The sequence below is a fragment of the Rhinoraja longicauda genome, chromosome 2, assembly GCF_053455715.1.
Source record: "Rhinoraja longicauda isolate Sanriku21f chromosome 2, sRhiLon1.1, whole genome shotgun sequence".
In the NCBI taxonomy this organism is placed as follows: Eukaryota; Metazoa; Chordata; class Chondrichthyes; order Rajiformes; family Arhynchobatidae; genus Rhinoraja; species Rhinoraja longicauda.
In genome coordinates this window covers 30,027,753-30,042,096 of record NC_135954.1, presented here as the reverse complement: position 1 = coordinate 30,042,096, position 14,344 = coordinate 30,027,753, and the positions used below count along the sequence as shown (strand labels likewise).

General features: G+C 42.8%; 1 protein-coding gene across 6 annotated transcripts in view; it reads left to right on the top strand.

Moving 5' to 3' along the window:
• The window catches only part of mllt10 (MLLT10 histone lysine methyltransferase DOT1L cofactor), a 195,559-nt gene extending 183,159 nt beyond the window's left edge, over nt 1-12,400 (top strand). For 5 of the 6 annotated variants that reach the window (XM_078416338.1, XM_078416346.1, XM_078416361.1 and 2 more), the window contains 3 exons: nt 3,677-3,770; nt 10,429-10,632; nt 10,940-12,400. In XM_078416338.1, coding sequence (XP_078272464.1) covers nt 3,677-3,770; nt 10,429-10,632; nt 10,940-10,984 — 343 coding nt within the window. In that variant the 3' untranslated portion in view covers nt 10,985-12,400. The remainder of the gene's footprint in view (nt 1-3,676; nt 3,771-10,428; nt 10,633-10,939) is intronic. The other variant, XM_078416353.1, reaches the window with a different exon arrangement.
• Nucleotides 12,401-14,344: the final 1,944 nt, after the last annotated feature.

Here is a 14,344-nt window from a genome sequence, read left to right as displayed (position 1 = left end):
GGCGTGTCAAAAATGTAATGCTACGGTGGTTATGGGAGATTTCAACATGCAGGTAGACTGGGAAAATCAGGTTGGAAATGGACCCCAGGAAAGAGAGTTTGTAGAGTGCCTTCGAGATGGATTCTTAGAACAGCTTGTACTGGAGCCTACCAGGGAGAAGGCAATTCTGGATTTAGTGTTGTGTAATGATCCTGATCTGATAAGGGGACTAGAGGTAAAAGAGCCATTTGGAGGCAGTGATCACAACATGATAAGAAAATAACTGCAGATGCTGGTACAAATCGATTTATTCACAAAATGCTGGAGTAACTCAGCAGGTCAGGCAGCATCTCGGGAGAGAAGGAATGGGTGACGTTTCGGGTCGAGACCCTTCTTCAGACTGATGTCGGGGGTGGGACAAAGGAAGGATATAGGTGGAGACAGGAAGATAGAGGGAGATCTGGGAAGGAGGAGGGGAAGGGAGGGACAGAGGAGCTATCTGAAGTTGGAGAAGTCGACGTTCATACCACCGGGCCGCAAACTGCCCAGGCGAAATATGAGGTGCTGCTCCTCCAACTTCCGGCGGGCCTCACCATGGCACTGGAGGAGGCCCATGACAGAGAGGTCAGACTGGGAATGGGAGGGGGAGTTAATTTTTCACAACATGATAAGTTTTACTCTGCAAATGGAAAGGCAGAAGGGAAAATCGGAAGTGTCGGTATTACAGTATAGCAAAGGGGATTACAGAGGCATGAGGCAGGAGCTGGCCAAAATTGACTGGAAGGAGGCCCTAGCAGGGAAGACGGTAGAACAGCAATGGCAGGTATTCCTGGGAATAATGCAGAGGTTGCAGGATCAATTTATTCCAAAGAGGTGGAAAGACTCTAAGGGGAGTAAGAGACACCTGTGGCTGACAAGGGAAGTCAGGGACAGCATAAAAATTAAGGAGAGGAAGTATAACATAGCAAAGAAGAGTGGGAAGACAGAGGATTGGGACTCTTTTAAAGAGCAACAAAAGTTAACTAAAAAGGCAATACGGGGAGAAAAGATGAGGTACGAGGGTAAACTAGCCAATAATATAAAGGAGGATAGCAAAAGTTTTTTTAGGTACGTGAAGAGGAAAAAAATAGTCAAGGCAAATGTGGGTCCCTTGAAGACAGAAGCAGGGGAATTTATTATGGGGAACAAAGAAATGGCAGACGAGTTAAACCGTTACTTTGGATCTGTCTTCACTGAGGAAGATACACACAATCTCCCAAATGTTCTAGGGGCCGGAGAACCTAGGGTGATGGAGGAACTGAAGGAAATCCACATTAGGCAGGAAATGGTTTTGGGTAGACTGATGGGACTGAAGGCTGATAAATCCCCAGGGCCTGATGGTCTGCATCCCAGAGTACTTAAGGAGGTGGCTCTAGAAATAGTGGAAGCATTGGAGATCATTTTTCAATGTTCTATAGATTCAGGATCAGTTCCTGTGGATTGGAGGATAGCAAATGTTATCCCACTTTTTAAGAAAGGAGGGAGAGAGAAAACGGGTAATTATAGACCAGTTAGTCTGACATCAGTGGTGGGGAAGATGCTGGAGTCAATTATAAAAGACGAAATTGCTGAGCATTTGGATAGCAGTAACGGGATCATTCCGAGTCAGCATGGATTTACGAAGGGGAAATCATGCTTAACAAATCTACTGGAATTTTTTGAGGATGTAACTAGGAAAATTGACAAGGGAGAGTCAGTGGATGTGGTGTACCTCGACTTTCAGAAAGCCTTCGACAAGGTCCCACATAGGAGATTAGTGGGCAAAATTAGGGCACATGGTATTGGGGGTAGGGTACTGACATGGATAGAAAATTGGTTGACAGACAGAAAGCAAAGAGTGGGGATAAATGGGTCCCTTTCGGAATGGCAGGCAGTGACCAGTGGGGTACCGCAAGGTTCGGTGCTGGGACCCCAGCTATTTACGATATACATTAATGACTTAGACGAAGGGATTAAAAGTACCATTAGCAAATTTGCAGATGATACTAAGTTGGGGGGTAGTGTGAATTGTGAGGAAGATGCAATAAGGCTGCAGGGTGACTTGGACAGGTTGTGTGAGTGGGCGGATAATTGGCAGATGCAGTTTAATGTAGATAAGTGTGAGGTTATTCACTTTGGAAGTAAGAATAGAAAGGCAGATTATTATCTGAATGGTGTCAAGTTAGGAGGAGGGGGAGTTCAACGAGATCTGGGTGTCCTAGTGCATCAGTCAATGAAAGGAAGCATGCAGGTACAGCAGGCAGTGAAGAAAGCCAATGGAATGTTGGCCTTCGTAACAAGAGGATTGAGTATAGGAGCAAAGAGGTCCTTCTACAGTTGTACCGGGCCCTGGTGAGACCGCACCTGGAGTACTGTGTGCAGTTTTGGTCTCCAAATTTGAGGAAGGATATTCTTGCTATGGAGGGCGTGCAGCGTAGGTTCACTAGGTTAATTCCCGGAATGGCGGGACTGTCGTATGTTGAAAGGCTGGAGCGATTGGGCTTGCATACACTGGAATTTAGAAGGATGAGGGGGGATCTTATTGAAACATATAAGATAATTAGGGGATTGGACACATTAGAGGCAGATAACATGTTTCCAATGTTGGGGGAGTCCAGAACAAGGGGCCACAGTTTAAGAATAAGGGGTAGGCCATTTAGAACGGAGATGAGGAAGAACTTTTTCAGTCAGAGGGTGGTGAAGGTGTGGAATTCTCTGCCTCAGAAGGCAGTGGAGGCCAGTTCGTTGGATGCTTTCAAGAGAGAGCTGGATAGAGCTCTTAAGGATAGCGGAGTGAGGGGGTATGGGGAGAAGGCAGGAACGGGGTACTGATTGAGAGTGATCAGCCATGATCGCATTGAATGGCGGTGCTGGCTCGAAGGGCTGAATGGCCTACTCCTGCACCTATTGTCTATTGTCTATTGTCTATTGTCTAAGAAAGTACACCAACGCCGCTACTTCCTTAGAAGGCTTAGGAAGTTCGGCATGTCCCCATCAACTCTCACCAACTTATACAGATATGCCGTAGAAAGCATTTTATCAGGATGCATCACTGCTTGGTTTGTGAACAGCTCCATCTAAGACTCAAGAAATTGTAGCAAATTGTGGACGCAACCTAGACCCTCACGCAAACCAACCTCCCTTCCATTGGCTCCATTTATACCTCGCGCTGCCTCGGCAAGGCCAGCAGCATAATCAAGGCCGAGTCACACCCTGACCACTTTCCCCTCTTCCATCAGGCAAAAGGTATAGAAGTGTGAAAATGCACACCACCTGATTCAGGCACAGTTTCTTCTCAGCTATTATCAAGCAACTGAACCACCCTACCACAACTAGAGAGAAGTCCTGAACGACTATCTATCTCCTCGGGGACCCTCGGACAATCTTTGATCGGACTTTATCTTGCACTAAACGTTATTCCCTTATCATGTATCTCTACACTGTGAATGGCCCGAATGTAATCATGTATTATCTTTCCACTGACTCGTTAGCACACAACAAAAGCTTTTCACTGTACATGTGACAATAAACTAAGCTGAAACTGATGTAGAAGACAATGAATAAATTTTTAAATGACCAGAAGAGATAATAAACAGAATACTGAAATGTCTTTGTATTTTAATATGTGTATCTCTTGCATAAATGTTTACTACATCTGCAAAATATTTTTATTTTATAGCATGCCAGGATTGAGCTTACTTTCGGAGCAACAGAGACAACTGTTACTGCAACAACAGCTTCAACAATTGTTACCATCCCAGCAACTCACTCCAGTAAGGCTGTTATTTTATCACATAAAATAGATGAATACATTGGCTTATATGTTAGCTTGCTCCGTTACAAGAATCATGGAAAATGTATAAGACAAGTCAAGGGGAAGCCATTCAGGCAGTTTGGTCCAGGTAGTCAAGGAACAGATTTCCACCCTCCCCCCCCACCAAAAAAAATCCCACCTCTTGTCTGTAGTCCTGAGTGCTGGCAAACTATATATCCAGCATTCAAATATAATGAAGGCACCTCTAACGGCATTGGATGGAAAAAATATCTGATTTTCTCGTAAGACCAGTAGATCACTTCGTCCCTCTGGGCCCCTTGTGATTTTGCACACCTCAATTAAGTCTTGCCTCTACCTCCACTGTTCCGAAGAAAGTAGCCCATGACTATTCAACCTTTCCTCAAAATTAAAAAGTTTCATTCCTGACAACAGGATGTTGTGGTTGTTAAATGGCAATACCAGCCATCAAGAGTACTGAACAATTGATGGAGAGTCATGAGTTTGAATCTTATCATGGAAGCTGGGAAATTTAAATTCAAGTGATTAAATAGAACTGGATTTTTAAAAAACTGATTATTAATGGTAACCATAGAATTGCCTTTTCCTTGCAAAAATCCATCTGGTGATCTTCAAAGAAGAAAATTTGTCATCTTTCCCTGGTCTAATCTATATATGACTGCATTCCTACCAATGTGCTTGACTTTTAACTACTTTCTCAGATTAGCTGTAAATAGTAATCGAAAGTAGGTGCTATATTTGCCAGCAATCACTACGTTACACGTTTTTTTAAATTAAAAAAAATTACCTCTGTGCCATCATCTCTTCTTTCCTGTAATGTGGTCACCTGAAATGTATGTAAAACCAAAGTTGCATTCTCATGATGATGTCTACACCCAGCAAATACAATGTCTCAGTCAATATAGCAAAGGATCTTCTATGTCTTTTTAGTGGCCTTGTTGACCTCTCCTGCTCCCTTTGAGGTTCTCTGCATCTCTTAAAGGATGTGTGGCTATATACCACATGGTTCCTCCACAGCCCTCAATATCCTCATATTTAATGCATATTCTCCTGCCTTATTTCAACTCCCTAAATTCATTGCTTCAACCACCTTTGTTACCAACTGACTAGGTTATCTATATCTTATAGTTTGAAGCATTCCTCTTCACTGTCAGTCACACGGTGAATATAGGTTTCAGGTTCCTCACATTAATACCTATCAATAACACCTATCAACCGATATATCCTCGATTAAGATCTTTTATTTTATCTTCCAAGGAATAAGGGAGTTCGGTATCTCGACCACGCATGTGCAGGTCATAGGTCACAAGAGCTAAATATTCTCGCCGGTTGATAACAGCGGGGAAGAAACGGCGCTTGAATCTGGTGATAAGTGATTGCAAGCTTTTATATCTTGTGCCCAAATAAGAAAAAAGATGATGAGGAAGGAGTGTGATTGTTGCCCTTGTTTTCCAGGCGTCAAGGCGGGGAACAGGGAGTCCTCTGGAGTTTTAGCCTGGCCTGTCCGCCGTCCCGGGCGATGGGGAAAAAGCCACGCGGTTGCGGGCTGTGCGGTTGGACTTTCGCCCAGCTGCCGGGCCACCTGCGCATGCAACGGTCGAGCTGTTGTTCAGATGCGAGGTGTGCGGAATGGGCTTCAGGCACTCCTTGAAATTAGCGAGGCACACCGACGACCGGCCCTTCCAATGCAAGGCATGCAGCCTCAGCGCTGCTGCCACACTGGCGCTTGCACACCGGCGAGCAAGAATTCCGCTGCAGACTCTGTGGCGAGTTGTTTCCCTTGCAGCCGCAGTTGGCACAACACCGTCGTATCCACCGGCGGCCGGGTATTCGCAACCTGCTCGGGTGTGACTTCTGCCACCGCTGTTCATCTACTCCTCTGGAGATCCACAGGGGGACTCGCATGGGGAGAAGGCAAGGAGGTCCTACTGCAGCTGTACAGGGCCTTGGTGAGGCCACACCTGGAGTATTGTGTGCACACAATACTCCAGGTGCGTTCCACTCACAACGAAAATGCCTGTCGGTCAGCTAGTGCTGCGGCAGATCGGAGAAAGGAGGAAGATCAAGGAGGAAGATCTGAGGAAGCTCTTGTTGCAGGTTTCGCACCTGAAGGGCCACTCGCCGTTGTGGAAGCGCTGATGGATCAGCAGTTACGAGGCGCTGCAGTAAACCCTGCTGCACGCTTCGCACCTGAAGGGCCGCTTGGCCGGTGCGTCCGCAGGTAAGATACGTTGCAGAACGCTTTGCCGCAAACTTCGCAGCCGAACAGCCGCTGCCGCCCGTGGCTGTGCCGGCGGTGGGCTCTCAGCTGCAACGGACTGCCGAAAGTTTGGCCGTGAGACCTCGCAGGCGAACGGGGATCTCACCACTGTGCAAGAGCCAGGTAGCCGGCGCTGCGGAAATCCTTCCTGCAGGCGTCGGAGCGGAACGGGAGCTGCCCACTCCGGACCGCGCACCTGTGCCGCGACAGCCCCGAGCACGTTGTGAACACCCAGCCGCCGGTGGATGCGACGGTGTTGCGCCAACTGCGGCCACAAGGGGAAGAACTCGCCGCAGAGCCTGCAATGGAATTATTGGTCGCTGGTGTACAAGCGCTAGTGTTGCAGTGCCTTGCATTGGAAGAGCCGGTCGTCAGTGTGTTTGTGTACCTCACCAAATTCAAGGAGTGCCCAAAGCCCTTTCGGCACACCTCGCATCTGAACAACAGCTCGACCGTGTGCATGCGCAGGTGGCCCGGCAGCTGGGCGAAAGTCCTACCGCACAGCCCGCAACCGTGCAGCTTTTTCCCCATTGCCCGGGACGGCGGACAGGCCAGGCTAAAACTCCAGCGGACTCCCTCTTCCCCGCCACGACGCCTGGAAAACAAGAGCAACAATCACACTACTTTCTCATCATCTTTTTTCCTATTTGGGCACAAGATATAAAAGCTTGCAATCACTTATCACCAGATTCAAGTGCAGGTGAGAATGTTTAGCTCTGGTGACCTGCGCATGCGCGGTCGAGATACCGAACTCGCTTGAAGGAGGGTGATTTATTCACAAAATGCTGGAGTAACTCAGCAGGTCAGGCAGCATCTCGGGAGAGAAGGAATGGGTGACATCTGAGCCCAGCAGTCAGTTGTGCAACAAAGTCAATTTACTCAAAAAAGTGTCTTTAATGAACTGAAGAAACAATGGGGCAAAATTATAGCAGTCCCTCTGACCTCCAGAGGACATTTACTTATAAATTGTATGCAAAAAATCAGTCTCAGTCACAAACAGCGTAACATTGCCAGACTTCATCAAAATAGGGAATTTCACACACTGTCTTCAAATAGCATTCTCATTACTTGCAGCCTCGTGTTCATGTATCACTTTTATCTGGAGACTAATATAATGCAGATCAAAAGAGTAATATTGCAGTACTTGGGTTCAGTGCTACTCCAATGGAGTATTACACTTGGTTTGACAGTAGCTGAGGAATCTTTTGGATCTGCTGGATACATCCCAACTATTCAGAGAACATAGATACTGCCACCCAGCCCATGCAAGTATTTTAACCTGTTCATTGCCACCTCTGAGTGTACTCGGGTCATGGCCAATAGTAAAAAAAATGGCAGTGAGGAGGTTAAATGCTGGAGAGTAGCTATAAATGTGAAAAAGAAAATCCCCAGTTAGCAGGTGGGGATCTATCCAGGCCGTGTAAACATCTGCACTTGGCCAATTTCTGCAAATGTGATATCTAATTTGATATTGATTATTCAACATTACTCCTGCAATGGTGCTTTATTTGTCAGATACAACTGGACAGTGAAATTCTTTTTGCATATATTACACCTGCAGGAGCCACCAAGTTTTGGGGCCATTTCCAAAGTCCAGTTGGCCCACGCATTTGATGTACTGGAACAGTTCCCGTGCTACAACATACATTTATATAGATTATTTAATTTAATGTGAGAAAACTTCATAAGAAACTTTAAAATAATAGTAATAGCACAGAAGCAGGCCACTAATAGTGACTCCATTTAAAAGCCAGCTAGCTATTCCCACTACTGCAGCTTTTCCCCGCGGCTGTAGTATTTTTTGCAAATATTTAACCATCTTGTAAATTCTATAATTGAATCTGGCTCCGCTATCATCACTGCCATTAAACAGCAGTTCCTTATAGTTTGGACACAAAATGCTGGAGTAACTCAGCAGACCAAGCAGCATCTCTGGAGAACATGGATAGGTGACGTTTTGGGTCGAAACCTTTCTTTACATTTTGTGCTGTGTAAAAACTAAAAATCCTCATTTCTTCTTTTCATTCTTTTGCTAATCATTTTCATTCATGTCTATCATCCTGATTTTCTCTCTCTCACCACTGCAAGACCTTGGGTTCCCAACCTGAAACGTCACCTATCCACATTCTGCAGAGATACCGTGTGACCTGCTGAGTTACTCCAACACATTTTTTGTAAACCAGCAACTGCAATTCCTTGTTTCTCCCTTTTATTGATCTTGCTTCTCCGAACATGTACAGTTGAGCCTCCAGTTAAAACTCCTCCCATCAGTACAATAGACAATAGACAATAGGTGCAGGGGTAGGCCATTCAGCCCTTCGAGCCAGCACCGCCATTCAATGCGATCATGGCTGATCACTCTCAATCAGTACCCCGTTCCTGCCTTCTCCCCATACCCCCTCACTCCGCTATCCTTAAGAGCTCTATCCAGCTCTCTCTTGAAAGCATCCAACGAACTGGCCTCCACTGCCTTCTGAGGCAGAGAATTCCACACCTTCACCACTCTCTGACTGAAAAAGTTCTTCCTCATCTCCGTTCTAAATGGCCTACCCCTTATTCTTAAACTGTGGCCCCTTGTTCTGGACTCCCCCAACATTGGGAACATGTTTCCTGCCTCTAATGTGTCCAATCCCCTAATTATCTTATATGTTTCAATAAGATCCCCCTCATCCTTCTAAATTCCAGTGTATACAAGCCCAATCGCTCCAGCCTTTCAACATACGACAGTCCCGCCATTCCGGGAATTAACCTAGTGAACCTACGCTGCACGCCCTCCATAGCAAGAATATCCTTCCTCAAATTTGGAGACCAAAACTGCACACAGTACTCCAGGTGCGGTCTCACCAGGGCCCGGTACAACTGTAGAAGGACATCTTTGCTCCTATACTCAACTCCTCTTGTTACGAAGGCCAACATTCCATTGGGTTTCTTCACTGCCTGCTGTACCTGCATGCTTCCTTTCATTGACTGATGCACTAGAACACCCAGATCTCGTTGAACTCCCCCTCCTCCTAACTTGACACCATTCAGATAATAATCTGCCTTTCTATTCTTACTTCCAAAGTGAATAACCTCACACTTATCTACATTAAACTGCATCTGCCATGTATCCGCCCACTCACACATCCTGTCCAAGTCACCCTGCAGCCTTATTGCATCTTCCTCACAATTCACACTACCCCCCAGCTTAGTATCATCTGCAAATTTGCTAATGGTACTTTTAATCCCTTCGTCTAAGTCATTAATGTATATCGTAAATAGCTGGGGTCCCAGCACCGAACCTTGCGGTACCCCACTGGTCACTGCCTGCCATTCCGAAAGGGACCCATTTATCCCCACTCTTTGCTTTCTGTCTGTCAACCAATTTTCTATCCATGTCAGTACCCTACCCCCAATACCATGTACTATGATCTGAACATGAATTAAAGATCTAAGATGTTCTCGGGGCTCACTTGTGGGTTAATTGGAGAAGAAGTTTGCAAATAAAGTATAATCAAGAAAATCTGAGATTATCCACTTTGGAAGGAACGATGAAAGACCAAATTGCTCGTTAAACAGAGTAAGACCTTTGTGGTTTAAAGGAATCTCAGGGTCAAAGTACATGAAACTCAAAAGGACACAAAACACAAAAGTTAGCATAGCGGTACGGCAGGTAATTAGTTTTTGACCATTTCTATGGAAGGATTTGTTGACATAAGAGGCAGTGTGAAGAAGGTTCACTGAAAGAATGTTCCACCCAGTTGGAATATCTAAAATAGGAAGACATAATTTCAAACAGGTTGCCCATATAACCTGCAATAAGGAGAATTATTTTCAAGGGTCATTCATCCTGCAATTCTTTACCCTATAGTGCTGTCAAAGTGAATTAATTGAATGTTATAGGCAGAGATTAATTGACTGTAAGGTCGCAAAGTGTAATGGGTGAGAGTGGCAGTGGCATTTTTGGATCTGCTGTGATCTTCATAAGTCATAGGAGCAGAATTAGACCATTCAGTCCAGCGAATCCTCTCTGCCATTCATTCATGGCTTATCTGTCTATCTATCCCTCTTAACCCCATTCTCCTGCCTTCTCCCCATAACCTTTGACAACCGTACTAATCTAGAACCTGTCACTCTCCGCTTTAAAAATACCCAATAACTTGGCCACCAGCAACTTATTGAATAGCAGAACTAGCTCAAGGCCAATGAGCCTACATGTTGTGTTCTTGTCAATCCGTAGCTCAGCAACGATTTCAAGTACATGACTCGTTCTCTTACATTAATTTAATTTGCTTGTTTTGATTCATGTATTGGAACTGAAATCTTTTTTTAAAGAGGATTTGTTGTCTATGTGCAGTTAATTTGAATATGTAATTTTTTTTAATGTCTTTAAATTCAGGAACAACATCAGGCTCTATTTTATCAAATAATGCATCAACAGCACCACCATCATCAGCATGAGTTGCAGCAGCTACAGATCACTGGGACAACACACATTCCTATGAATAACCTGCTGGCAAGTGCCCAGACACAGCCACTTCACTCAGCACCTCCTAACCCCTTCATATCCATTCATAGTGAAGCTGCCACACCAAAAGTTACAGTAAGTGTAACAGTTCAGGACAAAAGTTATTTTATCTTACTAGATCTAATTGGATCATCTTTCAAAGTTAAAATTGAACACAATCTAATATTAAATGCCTTGCTTCAAACACTTGTTCCTGCATTTAATTTAATGCAAATTATTTAAAAAAAATAGTTTTGAAATATAATCTACCTTTGAAATACAAATACTTACAATATTTAAAATACATTGGATTATTTGAAAAAGTAAAGGAATTTTGAACATAAGGAAACACTGAATTTAAGTTTTGTGGAATAATTTTAATGTTTGTTTTCTTTCTCTCCAGAGGCTCAATGAGAAAGGTAGCCCTGTCACGCAAGAGAAAAGTTGACACAGGACTTTCAAATTCCAGAATGTGTTGTGTTGTAGCAGCACAACCAGCTGTATAAAGGATGAATCTTACGAATGAATCATCAAGTGGGAATAATTGTGGCAAATACACTGGTCGTAACACAAAACCATTCCCAAATTGTCACATGTCAGTTACTAGTTTTGCAGCTTGATTGCACTAATATAAAACTTAGCAACATTTGGCATTGAGAAATCCGAAAAGTAAATTCATCAGTAAAACTTGAATCAATTAGCTTGTATTGGTGTATTTTTATGCCAGTGTAATTATGATTTTTAAATCCAAAATGAAATCTTTTAAATGACAAATGCAAGTTGCATTGCAAAAAAGTGACAAAGTAATTATTCCTGGTCCTGCAAATGTAATGGACAGGTCTTGGGATTTGCATTACCCAAGCTTTACGTTGCATGCATTTTGTGTTGTGCTCTGTCCCTTTGCTGTGAATGTTTCCAGGACCACTTCAAGCATGGGTACTCAGTTGTAGTGCAATAGGCTTCTGAGCTTTTTGGTCGCTGGGGGACCAGATCACTCTATAAAAGAGGAAGAAATGGATTAGCCTGCTGCTGGGCAAAATTCCTTTAAGAGATGTGTTGGCTGTCAGCCTAACCAAGTGCCTGTTGCGAAGTCCATTGTGAACTAGCTATGGACAGCTGAGTATGCACTCAATCACAATTCCTGTTACAACAGCAGGAATTTTCCTTCTTGGAAGGAATTCCCAGCTCTCCATGGCCAAACCAATCCCCTCCACATAAACTTATAGATGGTTATGATTCGTCTCAAGGTTGAATGTTGCACAGTTTATATCTCTCATCTGTAAATATGCTTTGTGAATTTCTTTAATTCTTGGCAAATTGAAATAAAACATCAATATTTTGGTTTGTAATATTTCTAATTAGCAGTTATGCAGTTGAGTGGGAAAGTATCATTTTATTAATTTATTTTTATACATGCAGGGGAATTTTAGAAAAAGTGTTCAGACCAACTGGATTTTGTAGATATTGACAAAGAAATCAGTGTGGTTCATTTTAGATTCTTACTTTCAACCCGCTGATTGTTCTTTAACAAACTTTGTACAGATTTTGAAGAAATTTCTGTAGTGTTTATTTTGCTTAGTTGTAAAATATCAAATGTATTAAAGAATGATATAAAAATTTGTCTCAGTGATTGTTAGTAATGTTTGTACTAATGAACAGGCATTACTGGTTTGCTAATAATTGAGGGGCTTAAACCATTATTACAAATTAGGTGTTATGGAAAATGTTCCCGATGACTTCTTTACTGCCTCCTGTGGCCTACACAAAAATGAGTTGACATTTTATTTATTGTTGCTTAAATAATGGTGGTGTTGTATAAATATTTTCTGAGTGGTTTTTGGATTCCAAAGAGATTCTACTTGTGTTAACAGTTTTTGTATGTTCAGCTTTTCAGCTGATCTATTGTACATGAAAAATTAAGTTATCTCAAAGTTAATTCTCTGCATATAAAAGTAAAATTAAATTTTTAACATATTTTAAAGTAAAATGTTCATTATTTTGCACATTACATCTTGAATACATGAAGCACGAGTTGGCTATAAATTGGGCCTGGTCCATCCACCATTCAATAATGAAATGGTTTCACTTTTGTTCTCCTGCCTATTTCCCATAACCTTTGACTCTCTGACAAAAGAACTTTGAAGATATTCAGCAATTCAGTTTCTATTGCTCCCCTGGGGTGGAGAGTTTCAAAATTTACAATTGTCAACATTTCCAATTTTATTTTAAAATTCTTCATATCTTAAATAGGTTGCCCTTTATTCTGAAATGATATCTTATTTTCATGAATCTCCCACAAGAGCAAACATCCTCTCAGTGCTTATTTCGCTGCTAGATACCATCGGTATAAGTCTGTTTACATTTTGAGAAATAAAAAACAGTGGTTTGCAATCTCAGTTACAGAATACGTTTATGATGCCGAGTTAAATTTAGTTAGAAAATACACAAAAAGTAAGAGCCTTGGCGTATTACCTGACCGTACGATAGAGCTGCCAATAGATCTCAAAATTTCATAAGGCAGCCCCATCTTGTTAAATGTAATAACTTTTGATATTATCAAGCATTTAAATGCAGGACCGAGGAAGCAATTTTTACCAAAGCTCAAAGAATAGGGCTTTCATTCAATATGTTTGAAACCACTGGCTTAAAAAGTATAAAACGATCTATGCAAGATGTATTGCACTGTGCAGTAGCTTTGATGTTCATCTTAAGTCGCTTTTTTTGCCTTTTAAGTAAATTTCTTTCAATGCGCATGTATTATGTTCAGAATCCAGTTAATTTTGCTAATTTTCTTAAATATCTGTTTAAGCTAAGAATCAAGATTTTAAAAACAATTCAGTTCAGTTTATTGTCATGTGTACAGAGGTACAGTGAAAAGATTTTGTTGCATGCTATCCAGTCAGCAGAAAGCCAATACATGATTACAATCGAGCCATTTACAGTGTATAGATACATAATGAGGGAATAATGTTTAGTGCAAGGTAAATCCAGCAAAGTCCGATCGAGGATAGTTCGAGGGTTACCAAAAAGGTATATAGTAGTTCAGCACTGCTCTCTGGTTGTGGTAGGATGATTCAGTTGCCTGATAATAGCTGGGAAGAAGCTCCCTGAATCTGGAAGAGTGTGTTTTCACACCAATACCTTTTGCCTGATGGAAGAGGGGAGACGAGGGAGTGGCCAAAGTGTGACTCTTCTTTGATTATGCTGCTAGGCTTGCTGAGGCAGCCTCATAGCATCCTCCTCGCAGCTCACACTGCTACCCAGCTTTGTGTCATCCGCAAACTTGGAGATGTCACATTTAATTCCCTCATCTAAATCGTTAATATATATTGTAAACAACTGGGGTCCCAGCACCGAGCCTTGCGGCACCCCAGTAGTCACTGCCTTCCATTCTGAAAAGGACCCGTTAATTCCTACTCTCTGCTTCCTGTCTGCCAACCAGTTCTCTCTCCATGTCAATAACCTACCCGCAATACCATGTGCTCTAATTTTGCACATTAATTTTGTGTGTGGGACCTTGTCAAAGGCTTTTTGAAAGTCCAGATACACCACATCCTCTGGCTTTCCCTTATCCATTCTACTTGTTACATACCCCAAAAATTCCAGAAGATTAGTCAAGCATGATTTCCCCTTCATAAATCCATGCTGACTTTGACTGATCCTGTTACTGCTTTCCAAATGCACCGCGATAACATCTTTAACAATCGACTCTAGCATCTTCCCCATTACCAATGTAAGGCTAACTGGTCTGTAATTCCCAGTTTTCTCTCTCCCTCCTTAAAAAGTGGGGTTACATTGGCTACCGTCC